General features: G+C 38.7%; 1 protein-coding gene across 5 annotated transcripts in view; it reads left to right on the plus strand.

Annotated features, from left to right (window-relative positions):
• KAT6B (lysine acetyltransferase 6B) overlaps positions 1–22,393 on the plus strand; it is a 182,357-nt gene that overhangs the window by 69,983 nt on the left and 89,981 nt on the right. Inside the window, exon 1 of one of the 5 annotated variants that reach the window (XM_057506025.1) lies at positions 15,411–16,786. The exons of the other annotated variants lie outside the window; for them this stretch is intronic. Coding sequence (XP_057362008.1) covers positions 16,760–16,786 — 27 coding nt within the window. The 5' untranslated portion in view covers positions 15,411–16,759. Of the gene's footprint in view, positions 1–15,410; positions 16,787–22,393 lie in introns of those variants that run through there. 5 annotated transcript variants of the gene reach the window in all.

The following is a 22,393-nucleotide window of genomic DNA, read 5'->3' on the forward strand; positions in this document are numbered from 1 at the left end:
TGGAACTTGAGAAAGAGAGATGAGTAGGATTTCCTAAGGGGAAATGTGAGTTTAGTTGTGCCTTGGTTCAGAAGAGCAATTTTTGTGTTGTCAGTATCCAAACCCAGATAAGTCTGATATTAACTAATGTTAATATTATCTAGAAACATCTAATGTTTAAAACAGAAAGTAGAGATGGATTAGGCCCCTTTTGCTCAGAGGATGTGGTCAGGGCTGTTTTTCTGCATCGCTCTGTTCCCTCTGTTCCTGTGCTCGTTTTGCTTATTGGCTCTCTCCATGGGGATGGGAAAAGGGCCGCTCACATATTCTGCTAGGTGAGCAATTCCAGCCCCAAAGACTTTCTCCCACAACACACATATGGAAATGGCCTACCTGAGGCATGTGTCCACCTCTTAGACCAGCCACTGTCACTGGAGGCCTGGGGACTGTAGTTGGGAGAATGTGCCCATCCATATGGCTAGGAGGTAGGGCACTGTGGTTGACAGTTTTCTACGATCAGGAGTGGAAGTAGGGTTTCCGAGAAGAACGGAGGTGATGTTCGAGGAGAGGAGAGGGTGGAAAATGTACACAGCAGCCACAAAAAGCGGCTGTCCCGTCTATGATGTAGGTAGTACTGCAAAACCTTTTAAAATTGTTCACTGGACTCAAGGGTGGGGGTGTTAAAACACAGAGAAATTCTCTACGTGATTCTAGGCTGTTTGTCCCTGTGTCATTCTTGTTAGAGGAGTTTTTAAAATAGGAAATCTTAAACTGCTCTTTTACCTAGTACACTGTGAAAGTATATGCTCTGAGTCCCAAGTGTTTGTGCTTTGAAATATCTTTGTGTCCCTTTTATATCTGTGCTTTTTGTAAATTAGAAAATGTAATCACCACAGCCATCTATTTGGATGTCACAACCCTCCATTTTGTAAAATAATTACTGTTGAATCAAAATTTTTGCTCAATGTGTACTATCACGTTATCTATCAAAGCCAACTGAATGAATGATTAAAAGGTGCAGATCAAAGCAACTGGCTTAACTTCATGGAGGTTTTCATACTCTAACTTAAAATGTGTCTATGTCTAACTGATTCTCTCTCACATTTTATAAAGAAGTATTGATGTCCTGTAAAGTATGCAGTGACCTCACTTCTGGCTGTGTGGGCAGGTTTCACTGCAGGCCTCTGAAGCATTGATATTCCTGTAACCTTTGAGGCAAGATGTGTGTATAGTGTATTAATGAGCTGGTTGAAGTGATGTACAGTAATTTCATCCTTGGGTAAAAACAGATGTGAAATATTCTGTTTTAATATTTAATCAGGCTCGAAGCCTCTGTTGGCTTGTTTAAGTTGACCTGACAGCATTATACCTGGAAACACTTTGAATTAAACTCGGAGTGCTTGACCTTGTTCAAACAGTTGTAATTTAATAAGGCTGCTGTCTTGGTGGAGATAGCGTGGCTAATAGGGAAATCCTTTTCTGGCTGGGATTGTTCTGTTTGTGAGTGCTGGGGATGGGAGAGTCAGAGATTCCCAGATTCCCACCAGCTTCTGGGAGGAACTAGATTTGAAGAGGTAAAAAAAATCTAAATTAATACATTGTCTTTTGGAAGACCTTTTAAAACTTGTGTTTTATTTCAATTTTTAGTGTTATGGAAGTAATGTTTTTAATATAATTTTCATTGGGCTCGTTCTGGTTGAGAGGACTGAAAAAACATTTATTAGAAAGGGAGGGTGGAAAATTCTTAGAAATCAGAGGGAGCCCCAGGACAACTGGATGCCAGCGCTGGCTCTCTGTCCAGTGTCTGCCCCCAACCCATTCCCCTCTCATCCTCTCTGGTCTGCCTCTGTTCTTGCTTCCCTTGGTTCATTGCTTGCTCTGTTCTCTGCTCTCTCATCTCTTGCTTCTTCACTTTCCATATTCCATATCTTTTCCTCTACCCCATAGCTTCTGTTTACTCATCATTTCTGTTTGCTCATGCTGTCAATTTGTTGTGGCCCTTACTAATTTGAACTCTCTTGCATCTTTTCAGCTGTAGGTCGTACTTTCCTATTTGTTTCCTTGTTCAGGTTCCAGACAGTAGGGTCTCTGCTGATCTTTTTGTGTCATGTCAAAACTTCCTGTGTTTTCTAGAGCCAGAGGCTGTGCATAGGACAGGTTTTATCTAGAAGGAAGGGTTGGTTGGACCAAATGGCATGATTTGCTCTCTCTCTCTACATATATATATATATATATATATATGCATGTGTGTGTGTGTATGTTGTTTATATATATATATACACACACACACATTATGTATACACATATAGCAACATATATATATATAAACATATATATATTTATTGGTTATAAAAGTGTTATATTTGAAAAAATGGGAAAATTCAAAAACAAATAAAAATGCAGTTAAAATCTCCTCTAATTCCAATATTCAAATAGTTTACTAAGTAAGCACTTTGGTGTATTTCCTCTTATATTTTTTCATTTACACACAGAAATTATATGTACATTAAACACCCCCAAAATTTAGAATCATATTGGCAGTATTTAAAAGTTCTTCATTCCTACTTGTCACCAGTGACATTTGTAAGAATACTCTGGCTATGAGGCTTATATTAAAAGCTGTGCGGTTTGGTGTGAATATTTTATTAATTCTTGGCCTTCTGACCAATATTGAGTATGGTATCATTAATCAGTTTATATTATCTTCTCTTTGACTTGCATTATTTATCAGCCTCTTTAAGAGAAGTTAACTTGTATATATTTCCATTTTTCACAGTGCTTAACATAGTGCTTCATACTCAGTAGATGTCCAGTAAGTATTTGGTTTATGCTTTTTGCTAAATTTTTTGAAAATTTTGCACTTAAAATACATTGATAAGCTCAGAGAAATAAAAACTAACAATATGTATGTATATGCTGATACGCTGAGGATATGGAAAAGGAATAGGGAAATATCCTAATTGCTTTAAAACAAATAGGAATTTTGACAGTCCATGTGGTGTATGAGGTGTCTTCTGTAGGAAGCTGGCTGGTTCTTCTATTCCAGGAGCCCTCCCAGGGTAGCATTCATTATCTTGTTGGATTTGCCATGGTCCAGTGTAGTAGGTAGAATTCTAAGAATGACCTCCACTGACCCTTGCCCTTTGTCTAATGCCTCCCCTTTGAGAATGGGTGGAACCTGTGAATGTGCTGAAATGGTACTTCTATGATTATATTACCTTATGTGGCAAAAGAGACAATATCCAGGTGGGCACATCTAATCACATGAGCCCACTAAAGACAAGTTTTTTCTGGCCAGTGAGAAGGAAAAGATGTTTGAAGCAGAGTAGGATTCAATTCAACGTGTTGTTGCTAGCTCTGAAGATGGAGGGGACATGTGCCAAGGAATGTGTGTAGCTTCTAAAAACTGAAAGTGACCCCCAGCTGGCAACCAGCAAAGAACTAGAGACCTCAGTTCTACAGCCATTGAGAACTGAATCCTGTCAACAACCTGAACTAGCTTGGAAGTATATTCTTCACCAGAGGCTCCAGGTAAGAACCCAGCCTTGCCCACACCTTCATTTTGGCTCTGCCAGACCTTTAGAGAATCTAGTCATGCCTGCCTGAACTTATGAACTAAAGAACTGTGAACTGAAAAAAAAAGGGGGAGCATTGTTTTAAACCACTGTTTGTGGCAATATAAAATTAATACAGTCCAGGATCTGGCTGATCCTTAGCTTTGCCAAGTTTTAAAAAATCCTTATTTTCTCTGGGTGTCAAGGGCAGAGCTCTCTTTTAGGGACAGACTCACATTAGCCTATCTAAAGAAGGGCCAACATATTTATTTGCTTATTTGTCTGGGAAGTAACTGTATCAAGACAGTCATTTGAATGGTCAGTATATTATTTCCCTGAAGGCAGACCTATGTGGGAAGCTAAGCTTGTATCAGTGAGCATGGCATCTAACCAGGAGAACTAGATGATCAGAGTTTTTCTCTCTGACAACAGGATGCCTTCCCTATGTCCTGGACAGTGTTTAGATGGGCACTGCCAACTTATCTGGAGACTTCTATATTAGCTTCAAATTGCTGTTAACAAATCATCACAATTTAACAGGCTTAAAAACACATTTATTATCTCACAGTTTCTATGGGTCAGGAGTCCAGACATGGATTAGTTGGCTCCTCTGTGTAGGGTCACTCCAGACTGAAATCAAGATGTCAGCTGGGGCTGTGATCTCATCTGAGAGTTGGGGTCCTCTTCCAAGCTCACTGGCTGTGGGCAGTGTTCAGTTCCTTGTGGTTGTAGGACTGAGGACCTCTACTCCTAGAGGCTGCCCTCCTACATGGCCCTCTCCACAACCTAGCTTTTTGCTTCTTCAAGGTCAGTTTGAGAATCTCTTACCTACTTCCATCTTTACAAGCTTAATCCTTTAAAAACAAAAACAACCCTCCACCTTTTCAAGTAAGTAAGGCCCAGCCTGGATGATCTTCCTCTTGATGAACTCAAAATCAGTGATTTGGGACTGTAATTCCATCTGCAAAATCCCCTTACCTTGGTCATATATATGTATATTATAACCCAGTCATAAGGGTGAAATCTGTCATATTCATGGTCTTGCCCACACTCACATGGAGGGAATTGTAGAGGATGTATATACTAGGGAACCATCTCAGAATTCTGCCTACCATTACACTAGCCTCTGCATTCCATTGCTGACTGACCACTTAACTGACTTCTTTCTTTAGCTGTGTTAATACATCCAGCGTCTGGAAGTCCATACTTGGAAGCTATTTTACATCTCTCATGCTACTAAGTAGTTCTACTCATATTAAGTATGTGTTGATTTTAAAGTTTAAATTTGTGAAGGCAATTTTATTTATCTTATCTTTCTCCCTTTTGTAGTTGGGAGATGAAATGAGGGGGAATGTCTTCACTGTAATTTCCAAGCTCCTGACAGTAGTGGCCTCTGTGGTTTCATGGCTGAAAGACTTTTGATTATTAGAGAAATCCTACCCTCACTGAAATTGTGAGGATTGTGACTTAACATTCTACTTAATAAATGGAGAAACTGAGAAAACGAAATGGTTGTTTGCACAGTTAAATTATTAACCATTGGAGAAATTCAAGTACATTGTTTCTTATTTATATCCTGCATTCTCTCAATGTGATGACTTCCAGTAAAAAGGCATAGTCAAGCGTTAAAGCAATCAAGAAAAGACATTTCTAGTATGGGGATTTAGACAGTACATAAATATAGATGTCCTTGCCCATTAAAATGAATGCTAAGGAGTCCAAAATGTTTTCATGAGGTAGAGTTTTACCATTGCCTGGCTGTCTTGAGAGATCATTGCCTCAGGCCACAGTGGCCAGGGATGTGGCAGAATTAACCTGGCTAACTCTCTAGGGAAACTGCAAGAACTGGGCAATGATTAGTAAGTAAAAAGTGTTCTCTGAGCCATAGACAGTCAGTTGTTGATTGACTGATGGAAAAGGTAGGAGGTAGGCTAATGGAAGATGACATTCAAATTCAGCTGATGACTCTCTCAGCTGAGCTGAACTGGGGGTATCTGTTGTCTTTTGCTTATTTTCGCTGAATGGTAGTGGCTTGTATGTTAAACATACAGACCTGGGGTACATCCTCCTCCTCCTACTCAGTCTCCTGAGCCTCTCTCTTCTGGTCTGTAAAATACTTACTACAATGCTGAGCACTAGTACTAGTAGTGGACCAAGAAGAGGTGGCTGGTGGGAGCCATCAACCCCAGCAGGGAGGAGTTAGAATTGTTTAGAATTGCCAGTGCAAAGTGATAATAAGCAGACTGACTTTCAGTCAGTTTATTACTGTTTTTAAATTCTCTACATAGAAGTAACCCCTTATTGCCCACATCCTGGGTGGACCACTCCCATCTACCCCTTGAAATGCTACTGCCTTACACATAAGTGCTCAAAAAATGTACACTGTTTTTGTTCTTCTCACATTTGAGCTGAGGTGTTCATTGGATAGGAAATGATAGATGAACCTGGTCTAATAACGTTTGTGATAGAAGTGTGTGGAAAAATTTTTAGAAAAATAACAAGACATTTTTGGTATGGTTTATAAACCATTAAAAGTAAAGTGTAGCAAAATCTGACCTGAAAAACAAAAACAAAGCAACAACTGATGTACCAAAACATGTTTTTGCCTTTTTCTTTTTTGGATGGCAAGCATTGTGATATTTCAGACATGTACGTGACTCCATGAAATGTCCTCTTCACTTTTGACTTAAGTCTTTCATTTTGCCTATAAACTGTGCTTAAAAGACTAAAGTGAACAGAGTGTAAACCTGAGCATGGTAGTCAGTGGTTTCCAGTCTTGGCACACTTTCCCTGATCATCACCCTGGACTCTTGTTCCAGCTAAATTTATTGTCTCCTGCTCTGCAGGCTGCTTCTTGAGCTTTAGCTCCTGGCGTGCATGTTCTCTAAGTCTGCCTGTCTCAAACTACCTACCTGTGCCAAGCCTACATAGCCACAGTTTTGCAGTTTAAGTCTGTCTCAGTGGAACCTTCTATTCCAGACCTCTTCACTGAATTTTAGTGGTGCTAACCCCTTCCTTTAAATTTATAGCATGTGCTTCATAGGGTGTATTCTTCCTGCCTGCAGACAGGCTGAGATTTCACCATGGTCAAGGCAGGATGATATCTAGGTTTTGCAGAGGTGGGCTGAAAGAAGTGGAAAGGGTGATTTTCTTCCTTCCTGAATTTCTCTGTCCCGTTGTCTTTTCAGGATACATTCTTTTTACAGTTGTTCTGTCTTCTCTACTCTTAGTACACACAAATCAACCCCATCAGAATTTGCTTAGTCTAAGTGGACAAGAACTTTCAGGATATCTCAGAAGGGATCTTAGAGATCAGTCACTACAGAAATCTCTTGAGAGGAGGGGGGTTGCCCTATTCTGTTTGCACACCTCCAGTTCCCAGTTCAGTTGCCCTGTTTGTCAGGGTGCCTTCTGAATTCATATTGAACCTCTTCATCCTGGTGCTCTCCAGTGCAGTCACACTGAAGGTCTTTTCCACTGCAAAATACTTTATATACTCATTTGAACATTGTAAAATCCCTGATACTGTATTGTTTTTGACCTACAAAAACAGCGATTTTATATGGGTCAACCATAATATATTCCTCCTGATGATCTGTTTTTCCAGTTTATATATTCTTCTAGTTTAAATAACCTCCTAACACTTAAGTCCTTAATATAAACTCTTGAGTTTTATTTATTTATTTTTTATTTTACATTTTTGTAGATAATTATTTTTTATTGAAGGGTAGTTGACACACAGTATTACATTAGTTTCAGGTGTACAACATAGTGATTCAACATTTATATACATGATAATTCTAGGTTCCAGCTATCACCATACCAAGTTGTTATAATATTTTGACTATATTCCTTATGCTATACATTACATCCTGGTTACTTATTTATTTTACAATTGCAAGTGTGTACTTCTTTTTTTTTTTTTTTTTTTGTGAGGGCATCTCTCATATTTATTGATCAAATGGTTGTTAACAATAATAAAGTTCTGTATAGGGGAGTCAGTGCTCAATGCACAATCATCAGTCCACCCCAAGCCTAATTTTCATCAGTCTCCAATCTTCTGAAGCATAATGAACAAGTTCTTACATGAAGAACAAATTCTTACATAGTGAATAAGTTACATGGTGAACAGTACAAGGGCAGTCATCACAGAAACTGTCGGTTTTGATCATGCATTATGAACTATAAACAGTTCAAATATGAATACTCATTTGATTTTTATACTTGATTTATATGTGGATACCACATTTCTCTCTTTATTATTATTATTTTTAATAAAATGCTGAAGTGGTAGGTAGATACAAGATAAAGGTAGAAAACATAGTTTAGTGTTGTAAGAGAGCAAATGTAGATGATCAGGTGTGTGCCTGTAGACTATGTGTTAATCCACGCTAGACAAGGGCAATAAAACATCCACGTATGCAGAAGATTTCTCTCAGAACAGGGGGGGTGAGGTTCTAAGCCTCACCTCTGTTGATCCCCAATTTCTCACCTGATGACCCCCCTGCGACTGTGCCTGTCTTAGGTTGTTCCTCCCTTGAGGAATCTTACCCGTCTCTGGCTAACCAGTCATCTTCCGGGGCCATACAGGGAAATGTAAAGTTGGTAAGTGAGAGAGAAGCCATATTGTTTGAAAAGGTTAGCTTTTTACTTCTTTGCATATTCATGCCCTGTGGCTTCTATGCCCAGCATTTGTCTTGAGGTATCTTTACCACTTGGAAGAATTATGATACTCGGTAAATTTGATATGAGGCACGAATTCTATTTAAGGGTTGTAATTAGGAGGGAAGAAGAAAAGCTATAGAAGTAGCAGGCAGAAGAAAACATGGGAAGATTGATTATTTCTTTGACATATCTTCTTGTAGAGTAACTTCAGCATGTATAGGTTTTAAACTACTAATTAAATTGCGCACACACATTAACATAATAGGAGTATGGTTACATAACCAAAGCATACCTGTAATTACCAGCCATCTCCAGTGAAACCAAGAAAACCAGTTAGGCACCTTAGGCATTTGTGAAAACTTATCTATGATATGGTGGATATTGTCCAACTGAACTTGAACAGTCTGAGAGAAATCAGACAAATTAAAACAACCCATTCCTGGGGCCTGTTCACATCCCATATGTTCTTTTAACAGTAAATAGTCTGTAGTTGTAAGATTTGGGAGCGCTACAATTTGCACTTCTCCAAATTCTTGGTTGAGTTCCAACAGTATAGATCCAGTCAAATTTGTTTTTCTACTGTATGCACAGGCCAGCTTAGATATCTCCTTCTTCATTCCCATGGCAAGTCCAGGAACTGGTGGGATGAGTGCATCTACAGCTGTAGCAGTGCGTGGATCTTTGTTGGGGTTTTTTGATGATCATCTTCTGGCATGAGTCTTCCCGAGAGTGCTGATGTTGGAAGTTCTTTTTCATATCGTATCTTAGTTCATTTTCGGGATAGCCAAATTAGGCTTTGATCCTCTGTATAAACACAAACAGACCCTTTGCCTACACTTTTATATGCCCTTTATATCATTGGGTAGAACTCATTGGAGGTCATCACACAGGAACTGCTTTTTTTTTTTTTTTATCATTAATCTACACTTACATGATGAATATTTTGCTTACTAGGCTCTCCCCTATACCAAGTCCCCCCTATATACCCCTTTACAGTCACTGTCCATCAGCGTAGCAAAATGTTGTAGAATCACTACTTGTCTTCTCTGTGTTGTACAGCCCTCCCCTTTCTCCCAACCCCCCATGCATGCTAATCTTAATACCCGCCTTTTTTCCCCCCTCCTTATCCCTCCCTACCCACCCATCCTCCCCAGTCCCTTTCTCTTTGGTACCTGTTAGTCCATTCTTGAGTTCTGTGATTCTGCTGCTATTTTGTTCCTTCAGTTTTTCCTTTGTTCTTATACTCCACATATGAGTGAAATCATTTGGTATTTCTCTTTCTCCACCTGGCTTGTTTCACTGAGCATAATACCCTCCAGCTCCATCCATGTTGCTGCAAATGGTAGGATTTGCCCTTTTCTTATGGCTGAGTAGTATTCCATTGTGTATATGTACCACATCGTCTTTATCCATTCATCTATCGATGGACATTTAGGTTGCTTCCAATTCTTGGCTATTGTAAATAGTGCTGCAATAAACATAGGGGTGCATTGGTCTTTCTCATACTTGATTGCTGCATTCTTAGGGTAAATTCCTAGGAGTGCAGTTCCTGGGTCAAGTGGTATGTCTGTTTTGAGCATTTTGATGTACCTCCATACTGCTTTCCACAATGGTTGAACTAATTTACATTCCCACCAGCAGTGTAGGAGGGTTTCCCTTTCTCCACAGCCTCGCCAACGTTTGTTGTTGTTTGTCTTTTGGATGGCAGCCATCCTTACTGGTGTGAGGTGATACCTCATTGTAGTTTTAATTTGCATTTCTCTGATAATTAGCCATGTGGAGCATCTTCTCATGTGTCTGTTGGCCATCTGTATTTCTTTTTTGGAGAACCGTCTGTTCAGTTCCTCTGCCCATTTTTTAATTGGGCCTATTTGTTTTTGGTTTGTTGAGGCATGTGAGCCCTTTATGTATTCTGGACATCAAGCCTTTATCGGATGTGTCATTTTCAAATATATTCTCCCATACTGAAGGGTTCCTTTTTGTTCTATTGATGGTGTCTTTTGCTGTACAGAAGCTTTTCAGCTTAATATAGTCCCACTTGTTCATTTTTGCTTTTGTTTTCCTTGCCCGGGAGATATGTTCAAGAAGAGGTCACTCGTGTTTATGTCTAAGAGGTTTTTGCCTATGTTTTTTTCCAAGAGTTTAATGGTTTCATGACTTACATTCAGGTCTTTGATCCATTTTGAGTTTACTTTTGTATATGGGGTTAGACAATGGTCCAGTTTCATTCTCCTACATGTAGTTGTCCAGTTTTGCCAGCACCATCTGTTGAAGAGACTGTCATTTCGCCATTGTATGTCCATGGCTCCTTTATCAAATATTAATTGACCATATATGTCTGGGTTAATGTCTGGAGCCTCTAGTCTGTTCCATTGGTCTGTGGCTCTGTTCTTGTGCCAGTACCAAATTGTCTTGATTACTATGGCTTTATACTAGAGCTTGAAGTTGGGGAGTGAGATCCCCCCTACTTTATTCTTTTTTCTCAGGATTGCTTTGGCTATTCGGGGTCTTTGGTGTTTCCATATGAATTTTTTAATTATTTGTTCCAGGTCATTGAAGAATGTTGCTGGTAGTTTCATAGGGATTGCATCAAATCTGTATATTGCTTTGGGCAGGATGGCCATTTTGACGATATTAATTCTTCCTAGCCACGAGCATGGGATGAGTTTCCATCTGTTAGTGTCCCCTTTAATTTATCTTAAGAGTGACTTGTAGTTTTCAGAGTATAAGTCTTTCGCTTCTTTGGTTAGGTTTATTCCTAGGTATTTTATGTTTTTTGATGCAATTGTGAACGGAGTTGTTTTCCTGATTTCTCTTTCTATTGGTTAATTGTTAGTGTATAGGAAAACCACAGATTTCTGTGTGTTGATTTTGTATCCTGCAACCTTGCTGTATTCTGATATCAGTTCTAGTAGTTTTGGGGTGGAGTCTTTGGGGTTTTTTATGTACAATATCATGTCATCTGCAAATAGTGCCAGTTTAACTTCTTCTTTACCAATCTGGATTCCTTGTATTTCTTTGTTTTGTCTGATTGCCGTGGCTAGGACCTCCAGTACTATGTTAAATAACAGTGGAGAGAGTGGGCATCCCTGTCTAGTTCCCGATCTCAGAGGAAATGCTTTCAGCTTCTCGCTGTTCAATATAATGTTGGTTGTGGGTTTATCATAGATGGCCTTTATTATGTTGAGGTACTTGCCCTCTATTCCCATTTTGCTGAGAGTTTTTATCATGAATGGATGTTGAACTTTGTCAAATGCTTTTTCAGCATCTATGGAGATGATCATGTGGTTTTGTCTTTCTTTTTATTGACGTGGTGGATGATGTTGATGGACTTTCGAATGTTGTACCATCCTTGCATCCCTGGGATGAATCCCACTTGGTCATGGTGTATGATTGTTTTGATGTATTTTTGAATTCGGATTGCTAATATTTTGTTGAGTATTTTTGCATCTACGTTCATCAGGGATATTGGTCTGTAGTTTTCTTTTTTGGTGGGGTCTTTGCCTGGTTTTGGTATTTGGGTGATGTTAGCTTCATAGAATGAGTTTGGGAGTATCCCCTCCTCCTCTATTTTTTCGAAAACTTTAAGGAGAATGGGTACTATGTCTTCCCTGTATGTCTGATAAAATTCCGAGGTAAATCCATCTGGCCTGGGGGTTTTGTTCTTTGGTAGTTTTTTGATTACCGCTTCAATTTCGTTGCTGGTAATTGGTCTGTTTAGATTTTCTGTTTCTTTCTGAGTCAGTCTTGGAAGGTTGTATTTTTCTAGGAAGTTGTCCATTTCTCCTAGGTTTCCCAGCTTGTTAACATATAGGTTTTCATACTATTCTCTAATAATTCTTTGTATTTCTGTGGGGTCTGTCGTGATTTTTTCCTTTCTCGTTTCTGATACTGTTGATTTGTGTTGACTCTCTTTTCCTCTTAATAAGTCTGGCTAGAGGGTTCTCTATTTTGTTTATTTTCTTGAAGAACCAGCTCTTGGTTTCATTGATTTTTGCTATTGTTTTATTCTTCTCAATTTTATTTATTTCTTCTCTGATCTTTATTATATCCCTCCTTCTGCTGACCTTAGGCCTCATTTGTTCTTCTTTTTCCAATTTCGATAATTGTGACATTAGACCATTCATTTGGGATTGTTCTTCCTTTTTTAAATGTTCTTGGATTGCTATATACTTTCCTCTTAAGACTGCTTTTGCTGTGTCCCACAAAAGTTGGGGCTTCGTGTTGTTGTTGTCATTTGTTTCCATATATTGCTGGATCTCCATTTTGATTTGGTCATTGATCCATTGATTATTTAGGAGTGTGTTGTTAAGCCTCCATGTGTTTGTGAGCCTTTTTGCTTTCTTTGTACAGTTTATTTCTAGTTTTATGGCTATGTGGTCTGAAAAGTTGGTTGGTAGGATTTCAGTCTTTTGAAATTTACTGAGGCTCTTTTTGTGGCCTAGTATGTGGTCTATTCTGGAGAATGTTCCATGTGCACTTGAGAAGAATGTGTATCCTGTTGCTTTTGGATGTAGAGTTCTGTAGATGTCTATTAGGTCCATCTGCTCTACTGTGTTGTTCAGTGCTTCCGTGTCCTTACTTATTTTCTGCCCGGTGGATGTATCCTTTGGGGTGAGTGGTGTGTTGAATGAATGCATTGCAGTCTATTTCCCCCTTTAGTTCTGTTAGTATTTGTTTCACATATGCTGGTGCTCCTGTGTTGGGTGCATATATATTTAGAATGGTTATATCCTGTTGTTGCACTGAGCCCTTTATCATTATGTAGTGTCCTTCTTTATCTCCTGTTACTTTCTTTGTTTTGAAGTCTATTTTGTCTGATATTAGTACTGCAACCCCTGCTTTCTTCTCACTGTTGTTTGCCTGAAATACATTTTTCCATCCCTTGACTTTTAGTCTGTACATGTCTTTGGGTTTGAGGTGAGTTTCTTGTAAGCAGCATATAGATGGGTCTTGCTTTTTTATCCATTCTATTACTCTGTGTCTTTTGACTGGTGCATTCAGTCCATTGACATTTAGGGTGACTATTGAAAGATATGTACTTATTGACATTGCAGGCTTTAAATTCATGGTTACCAAAGGTTCAAGGTTAGCCTCTTTAGTATCTTACTGCCTAACTTAGCTCGCTTATTGAGCTGTTATATACACTGTCTGGAGATTCTTTTCTTCTCTCCCTTCTTATTCCTCCTCCTCCATTCTTCGTGTGTTGTGTGTTTTGTTCTGTGCTCTTTCTAGGAGTGCTCCCATCTAGAGCAGTCCCTGTAAGATGTCCTGTAGAAGTGGTTTGTGGGAAGCAAATTCCCTCAGCTTTTGTTTGGGAATTGTTTAATCCCACCATAATATTTAAATGATATTCGTGCTGGATACAGTATCCTTGGTTCAAGGCCCTTCTGTTTCATTGCATTTAATATATCATGCCATTCTCTTCTGGCCTGTAGGGTTTCTGTTGAGAAGTCTGATGTTAGCCTGATGGGTTTTCCTTTATAGGTGACCTTTTTCTCTCTAGCTGCCTTTAAAACTCTTTCCTTGTCCTTGATCTTTGCCATTTTAATTATTATGTGTCTTGCTGTTGTCCTCCTTGGATCCTTTCTGTTGGGAGTTCTATGTATTTCCGTGGTCTGTTCGATTATTTCCTCCCCCAGTTTGGGGAAGTTTTCAGCAATTATTTCTTCCAAGATACTTTCCATCCCTTTTCCTCTCTCTTCTTCTTCTGGTACCCCTATAATACGGATATTGTTCCTTTTTGGATTGGTCACACAGTTCTCTTAATATTGTTTCATCCCTGTAGATCCTTTTATCTCTGTCTATGTCAGCTTGTATGCGTTCCTGTTCTCTGATTTCAGTTCTATCAATGGCCTCTTGCATCCTATCCATTCTGCTTATAAACCCTTCCTGACTGTGATTCATTTCTGTGATCTCCTTTCTGGCGTCTGTGATCTCCCTCCGGACTTCATCCCATATCTCTTGCGTATTTCTCTGCATCTCTGTCAGCATGTTTATGATTTTTATTTCGAATTCTTTGTCAGGAAGACTGGTTAGGTCTGTCTCCTTCTCTGGTGTTGTCTCTGTGATCTTTGTCTGCCTGTAGTTTTGCCTTTTCATGGTGATAGGAATAGTTTGCAGAGCTGGAACGAGTGACGGCTGGAAGAACTTCCCTTCTTGTTGGTTTGTGGCCCTCCTCTCCTGGGAGAACAGCGACCTCTAGTGGCTTGTGCTGGGCAGCTACGCACAGACAGGGCTTCTGCTTCCTGCCTGGTTGCTATGGTGTTTAGCTCCGCTGTTGCTGTGGGCGTGGCCTGGCTCGGGCTGCGGCTCCAAAGTGGTGGATTCGCGTTGCAGGGGGAGCGGCAGGGAGGCTATTTATCTCCGTAAGGGGCCTCCCTGCTCCCTGCAGCCCAGGGGATTAGGGTGCCCAGAGATCCCCGGATTCTCTTCCTCTGGATTAAGTGTCCCGCCCTGCCCCTTTAAGACTTCCCAAAAGCACCCGCCAAAACAAAAAGACCACAAAAAAATAAAAAATAAAAAATTTTTAAAATTAAAAAAATAAATAAAAAAATTTTTTAAATGGCCGCTCGTTCATCTTTATTCTCCGGCGCCAGCCTCAGGCATCTGCTCACTGGTCTTGCTGCCCTGTTTCCCTAGTATTGGGGTCCCTATCCCTTTAAAACTTCCAAAAAGTGCTCGCCAAAGCAAAACAGAAAAAAAAAATGGCCGCTCGCTTTTCTTATATCCTCCGGCGCCAGGCCTCCGGTACCCGCTCACTGTTCTTGCTGCCCTATTTCCCTAGTATCCAGTGCCCGCGCACGCCCTGTGTCTGCGCTCTGGTCCGGATGGGTGGGGCTGGGTGTTCAGCAGTCCTGGGCTCCTTCTCCCTCCCTCTCTGCCTATTCTTCTCCCACTGGGAGCTGGGGGGAGGGGCACTCGGGTCCTGCCGGGCCGGGGCTTGTATCTTACCCCCTTTACAAAGCACTGGGTTCTTGCATGTGTAGATGTGTTCTGGATGTCCTGTGTCCTCTGGTCTTTATTCTAGGAAGAGTTGTCTTTGTTATGTTTTCATGGATATATGTGGTTTTGGGAGGAGATTTCCGCTGCTCTACTCACACCGCCATCTTGGCTCCACCATCCCTTAATATAAACTTAGTTCCTTTTTCTTTATATCTATGTGTGTGTGTGTGTGTGTGTGTGTGTGTGTGTGTGTGTGTGTGTGTGTGTGTGCATAAAATATATATATTTGAATGTTTATCCTTACTCTGGTAGATCACAGGGACCTGGCCCATGAGGCTCAAATTCTTCCCTAGCTCTTCTTCCCCATGTGAACCGAGAATTCTTCCCCAGCTTCTCTACTTTTTGGATACCAAATCAAGGTTTCTTAATTATGATACCCACAAGTATATATATGATGAGGCTGGGGGAGTAGTAAGTAGTGGGGACATGAGAAATCTGAATCGTAGAAGATGGTTGTTCTGGCCTCATTAAAATGTAAATGAGGCCAGGCCTGTTCCCTAAAATCAGTTCTAAGGTTGTATGGAAGGGTCATTCCATGTCCAGCTCTTTATTGACTGGATACTGAGCTGAACTACTCAGATTTGGGTTAGCATTGCACCAGAACTAGAGTTCCACATCTTTCCTGGCTAACTTTCCCACTTTGTGCATAAGCTCGGAGCCCACTTCCTCTCACTCTTGGCTGTGTGCTTCTTCCCCTCTTGGGCTTGTATGGATACTGGCCTTCTGGATGAGGAGCAGGGTCTAGGGCCAAAGGTGCTTTTTGACGTAACGTTTGGACCACTTGGGTTCTACAGTAGGCCTGAATCTCTTCTTCCAAGTTCGTTGTGTGTGTTTCTTGGGTGCTCAATGCTCTTGACCTGTTCTTTGTTTCATGGAACATGTTGTGGAGCAATTACAATGTTTGTAGGATGAGCAGAGTGTTTGGTGTCCAACCCTACTCCATACTAGTTAGATCCCAAAGTACTTGAAGGGAGCAGTGATTGAATACACTTTTGTTTTTGGCTGTCACTTTTTCCCCTTAACGTTCTCTTTTACTTTCCTGCTTTGTTGAGGTCCTGTATCTGTTGAGTAGGATGGGACAGAGGAAAGACCTCCCATTGTCGTCGTCGTATTAATCAGTCTGCTTTGGTTTTACTGTGGTTTTTCAGTCAGTTAATGAATTCACCTGTCATTAAACTAATTTTTCTTTCTTCTCCATAATCATATCATGACAGTAATTTCCTGCCTATTTTGTTTGTGACATAATAGGCTACCTGCCTATTTTGTTTGTGACATCTGTGACTAAGTGCCCAACCACCTTCTCAAGAGGAGAAATGAACTTGGTTTTAGAGGTTTAGTGCTTAGTGACTCTCTTTTGGCTTCTAAAAGATGCTTTACTTCTGGGTACTGAGAAATAATGTTTAATTTTTCTAAAGTTTTTGCTGAGGGTGAATGCACTGTTTTCTTGTCTGTTATTTTCTGAAATTTTTTCTGAAATTTTTTTTCTTTTGGTGGCATTTGCTTGTATTCAGACCGCTGGTAGCATCTCAGACAGTATCCCTGACTTTTCAGACTTAATGGAATACAGATCAACAACCTCTCTGGTAAGTCCTCTTAGACTTAAAAGGATTTTTTTCTAAGCCTGAAAACTTGAACTTGTATAAAGCAGGTATCACTCATCTTTTATGGATGAAGACAGGAAGTAAATACATATATACATAGAAGCTATGTCCTCTCTTACCATTTCTTCTCTGAACTTAGGCTTGAGTTGTTTATCTTGTCTAGTCTATCCCTTGCCATTTTCATAATCCTTTTCTTTGATTCTTGATAGAGAATCTTGTGTTCTTTCTTCATTCTTGTAAGGATATATTTTTTTAAATGTATTTTGATATTGGGTGCTTTATTTTGTAAAAGATCTTGCCTCTAAAGTCTTCAAAGTAACTGTTTTTCTTGTATTTCCATGGGAACCTAGCAGTATGATATGTGAACATATTTGATAAACACTGTTTGTATTCCTCTAGGATTCATTTTCTTAAATGACAGCATATATGTGTGTGTGACTGTATGTGTGAACATTTCTTCAGTTGACTAAACACAATTTATTACTGTCTTCACTCACTTTAGACCTTAGTCCACCTGCTGTTCCATGCCTTTTTTATAGAACGATGTCATTAGTTTCTCTTGATGCCTTCCCTATCTTCTTATTATGACTTTTTATTACTATTTTTGTAATATTTGAGATTTTGATATCCACTTCAAATTATCTTTCCTTCAAAAATATTTTGATAGATTTTGTAGACTTTGTATTATGTCCATAATCTGGGGGGAAAAGAGAATTAAGTGTTCGTAATTACTTTTTAAAAAGTATTTTCCCCAACTATTATATTCCCTTTTACATTACAGAGGATTTCTAGAGTGGTTTCCCTCTAAGCATATCTTCAATTGCTAATGATTTTAGTCTACAAATATCCTAATTCCTAGGCTGTTTAGGCATGTTACTCAACTCTGGCATATATGTGATAAAGGATGAAGGAGAGAGGACTGAAGGAGGAATTCCAACTTTCAGTAGGTTTTCTAATTGTCATTAGATAATATAACTTCCTAGAAGGTGAACCTATTTATGCAGAAGTTCAGCCATATTTCTCTCTGCCTGTATTGTAGAAGGGTTATTTGTTATGTGAGCATTTTGTTTTTTCCTCTTTCTCCCTCTTTAACATCAGTTTTAATAGCTGTGAATGCAGCATATAACATGGGCAGCCATATCCAAGTTTTAGGCATTCAGAATTCCAAGTACAAAGGAATTTCCAAGTACAAAGGCTTTCAAAATTCCAAGTACAAAGGAATACACATACTGGGACACTTTTCTTCATCTCTTATTCTGTGGCATTTCCTAATAATGATCAAGTTCATTAATGACCCATATGATTTAGTGCTCTATCTAATATCTCTGTCCCTGAGGAGCACAGTGATCACCTTACATTGTGCCAGCCTGGCAGGGCTCTCTAACATGGTTCCCCAGTAGCAGCCCCAGGGGAGCCAGCAGCTGGAGCAGCTGTCTGCTTTTGACAGCATAGTGTCCTTGTTACTATCAATTGGGTCGTTAAGTCAAGTGCAAAAGAAGAGTCTTCTCTGGAGATAAATAAGTGTCGTGAAATATTACTTGAATTTGGAGTGTGAAAAGAGGGAAAGGAGTAAGTGAGTAGTTTGAGGGAGAGGTTTGGTGTTAGAAGCTATTCAGTGTAGTTATTTTGAATGTTAGGGAACTCTGCAGATATCGTTTGTTAGGAAGTCTGAAATTAAGCATCCCCCTGGTAAACTTTGAAATACTTTTTTGAAAAGTACAAACTTTGAAAAACTTTGAAATGATTTTTAAGTACTCTCATAATGTTAATTGCTTCTAGAATTTATAAGGATTGAACTAGACTTGAATCTTGCTAAAGAAGCATATTAGCTGACATTAGTCAAGCAGCAACTTGTATTTTAGAGATTTGTCCTTTTCAAAGAGTACAAAGAGGTGAACAAAAACTCATACGCCCAAGGCCTGCTTAATGGATCTGCTTCCGAGAGCGGTGAAGGGACCTGACCTATGGAAATCACCCAGGGCTTCCCCAACAGAGCCACGCCTCCTCCTCATGCAGTTCCCAGGTGAGGGCAGACCTGTCCTCCAGCCTCCCGTGAGCTTCGGTGTTACCTATTTAGTGAGTCTGCCGCATATTCTTCATACGGTGTATCACTATGCTTTCTCAAAGTGTAATTAGCTAATCTAGAAATTAGAAGTCCTATGACAGAAAACAGATGCTGGTCTCAGAAAAAATGAGAAATAAAATTAAATCAGATGCATTATTTAAATGATTTCCTTTTAAACCGAAGAATTACATGAGTAGTTTTCAACACAGTTTTCTCAATATTAGATGCTTACACAACTATCTTGGATTTAGCTGACTTGGTATTTATTATGTTTAATTCTTACTGCAAAGGTTAATGCAATTTATTTCTTCTGAAAAATTTTAGGATTTTATAAGTAAGAGACTTGAGCCAGATTTCAGTACAAATTGATTTTTTCCTGTTGACACATACTTTGTTTTCAAAGTCTATAGTTTCCTTAAAAGCAGAGAAAACATCTTAAAAATACAGCTTTTCACTAAAACACGATCTTACTTTGGCAAACGTAGTGATAATCATAATGATAAGCTAGTACTATATGTAGCTTAAGAGAATCAGTTTAAAGCATCCATGTAAGTCTTATGTTCTTGAGAGTCATGGCTACAGTCTGATAAATTCTTATTTTGTTGTGTGCCACTGTACATTGTAGCATTTCGAATTTACCTCACTTTCTTGAATATGCCATGTTCCATAAACTTCCAGATCTTCCTTTGTATAAGGTGCCTCATTTGCCAAGAACCCCACTTCACACCTCTACTTCCTTTGTCTAGCTAGTGCTCACTCATCGTGTAGATCTCTGTGTGAGTGTAACTGAAATCTTTGAGGCCTCTAGATTCTGGGCTTCCATTGTCTTCTGTTTCTCACTAACATCATCATATTAGTATTGTCTAATTGTAAACATCAATAAGGGAGGAACTGTATCTTTCTGTATCCTCAACACCACCACAGTGACATATACTAAGTTGCAGTGAGTATCTGTAGAATGAGAATATTTCCTTTTTCATAAGTCTTTGAGATAAAGAATTACCTAGTTACCTCTGTCTTAAATAGAAAAAAATTTCAAAATGTTACATGTGCTGGTGGGTGAGTTCAAGTACACCAGTCCAATATTGCTGCCCAGTGCCACTGTTATCCATGTTGCAACAGTGATTTAAAATTCACTTACATTGCATGTGATGGTGGTATTTAAAAATCTATAATTTTTTATACTCGTGTTGCCATTGTAGTGACTCTGTGAGACATCATAATGCCTTAATGGTAACTTGTCTTGTAGATCACTTTTGTATTATCACTTATATCTGTAGTTCTAAATGTTTTATTGAACTGGTGCTCTCTTTGATAATTTGCCTTGTTCTCTAAGTTAAACTGACCTTCTCCTACATTTGTATTTTTACAATCTCAACAGTTTTACCAGGGGCATATTTTTCTATTCTACTCTGTAGTATAGCACAATATTACAGAAAGCTGGGTTTCATACTTCAGTGAAATACATGTCAGAATGAAATATCTGCCTACTAGTACTGGATTCCTTGTATTATGATTTACATATTCTTCTGTATATCACCAAGTTCCATTATCCAGAGAGTGCTTATAGTGGTGGTTCAGAGTAATGTGTTTTTATTGATGCACTGGCCATAGGCACATTGCAGGTATAAATTTGCTTTGTACTTCTCACATAATTTATTTGCTTGGCTTTTTTTTTTAATTATACTTGAAACAGTGTACATAAATTCATTCTTGGTAATAATTCAGGTAGTATAGATATGACAGTGGTTCCTTTGATCTGTCCCATTATTTATTTACATTGTGTTTCTAAGCACTTTGTACAAAAGTAGACATTTTGTGACATTCCCACAGTAGGATAAAATAATTCAATCCAGCAAGCACTTAAAAAAATTATTTTGAAAATAAACACAAAAAAGGTACAAAATAGTAGTTTATATGTACTGTTTACCAGCTTGCCCTGATGTTGACCACTTGTTAACCAATTGTTACCATAGTACAGTTATCAGTACCAGAAATTCATTGGTACAATGCTATTAACTAAACTACAGTCATTATTTGAATTTCACCCAGTTTTTTACCTGCAGTATTTTTTCTATCCCAGAATCCGATCCAAGATCCCATATTACCTTTAGTTATTTATTTTTTGTCTCTTCCAATCTGTTATACTTCCTCATTCTTTTCTTTGTCTTTCATCACCTTAGTGAACAGTTGTGGATACTTACTATGTCCTTAGTCACTAAAATTGGAGTTAGGGGTAGAGAGTTAAAGAATGGAAAAAACATGGCTCTTACCTTCTAGTTCCAATGAGATAGAAAACATGTATACAATTGTAGCACAATGTAGTACCTTCTATAAAAGGCCTTTGTACTGTATGAATAGAGAGGAGAGAGTTACTAACTTACTGGGTCACAGTGTTGAAGCAGCCTTTTCAGAAGAAATGACATTTGATCTGGGTCTTAAAGAATGAGAGAACTTTTCTTTGTGGAGAACTGGCATGGAAGTGGAGGACATTGCAGACAGAGGCAATAGTATTTGGCATGAATGCATGAAAGACTGGTGACTTTGTAGACTGGCAAATCACGTAATAGGAGTGGAGGATAGAGCATGTGGAGAACCTAGTGAGAGAAGAAAGTAGAAATGTAGTTAGGAACCACCTTTTTTCATTGCTTTGTAATAATACTTTCTCAAGAGGTAAGTTTTAGCCTTTTAAAAAAATTTCAAGTTACATCTTTATGAGCATTTTATTTGTAATCAGTGTTTCTAATTTTAGAATACACATTAAAATTTTATTGTCTTTTTGGAGAAACAAAGGGAAGAAATAATTATGGTCAGCTCTTGTAGTGGCATCTAATATTTTAATTCTGTTAATAATAAGAATACATTTTATAATATCTATTAATACTTAACTATGTACAGATGCTGGTTTAGGTGAGGGACATAACAGCAAAGAAAACAGAAAAATTCTTGCTCTGTTCTAATACACCGTAGTGGTTCTAGGTGTATTAAATGTAAGCTAACCTGGCAGTTCAGTTCATTAAGCATTTGTTTACTGCCTACTATGTGTAATGTTTTAAATTTGGATGACTGGTGGATAAAAAAATAAATAGATGACTGGATCTTGGAAAAGAATTTATTGAATACATGTTTGCTGGCACAAATAATTTTATTTTTATTTCACATTAATTTTTGAAGACTATTTTTGCTATGGAATTCTGGGTTGTTTTCTTTGAACACACTGAAGACATTCCATTGTGTTATGACTTTGTCAATCTAAGGCAAAACTGGCCTTTTTTCTGTTTGCTTTTTCAACTATTTTCTTTGATTTTTATCTTCCAGGTTTCGCTGTGATGTGTCTAGGTATGGGTATCATTTTGTTTATTCTGCTAGGGACCTGAGGATTAATACCTTTTTGTTGAGGAAAATCCTCAGCCATTATTTCTTCACAGATTGCTTCCACTTTATCCTCCTCTTCTCTCATTTTGGGTTTCCAATTAAACATATGTTGTAATTTCTCACTTTATGCTCTATGCTCTTACCTTCTC

This window comes from Manis pentadactyla, chromosome 8, assembly GCF_030020395.1.
Source record: "Manis pentadactyla isolate mManPen7 chromosome 8, mManPen7.hap1, whole genome shotgun sequence".
Classification (NCBI taxonomy): domain Eukaryota; kingdom Metazoa; phylum Chordata; class Mammalia; order Pholidota; family Manidae; genus Manis; species Manis pentadactyla.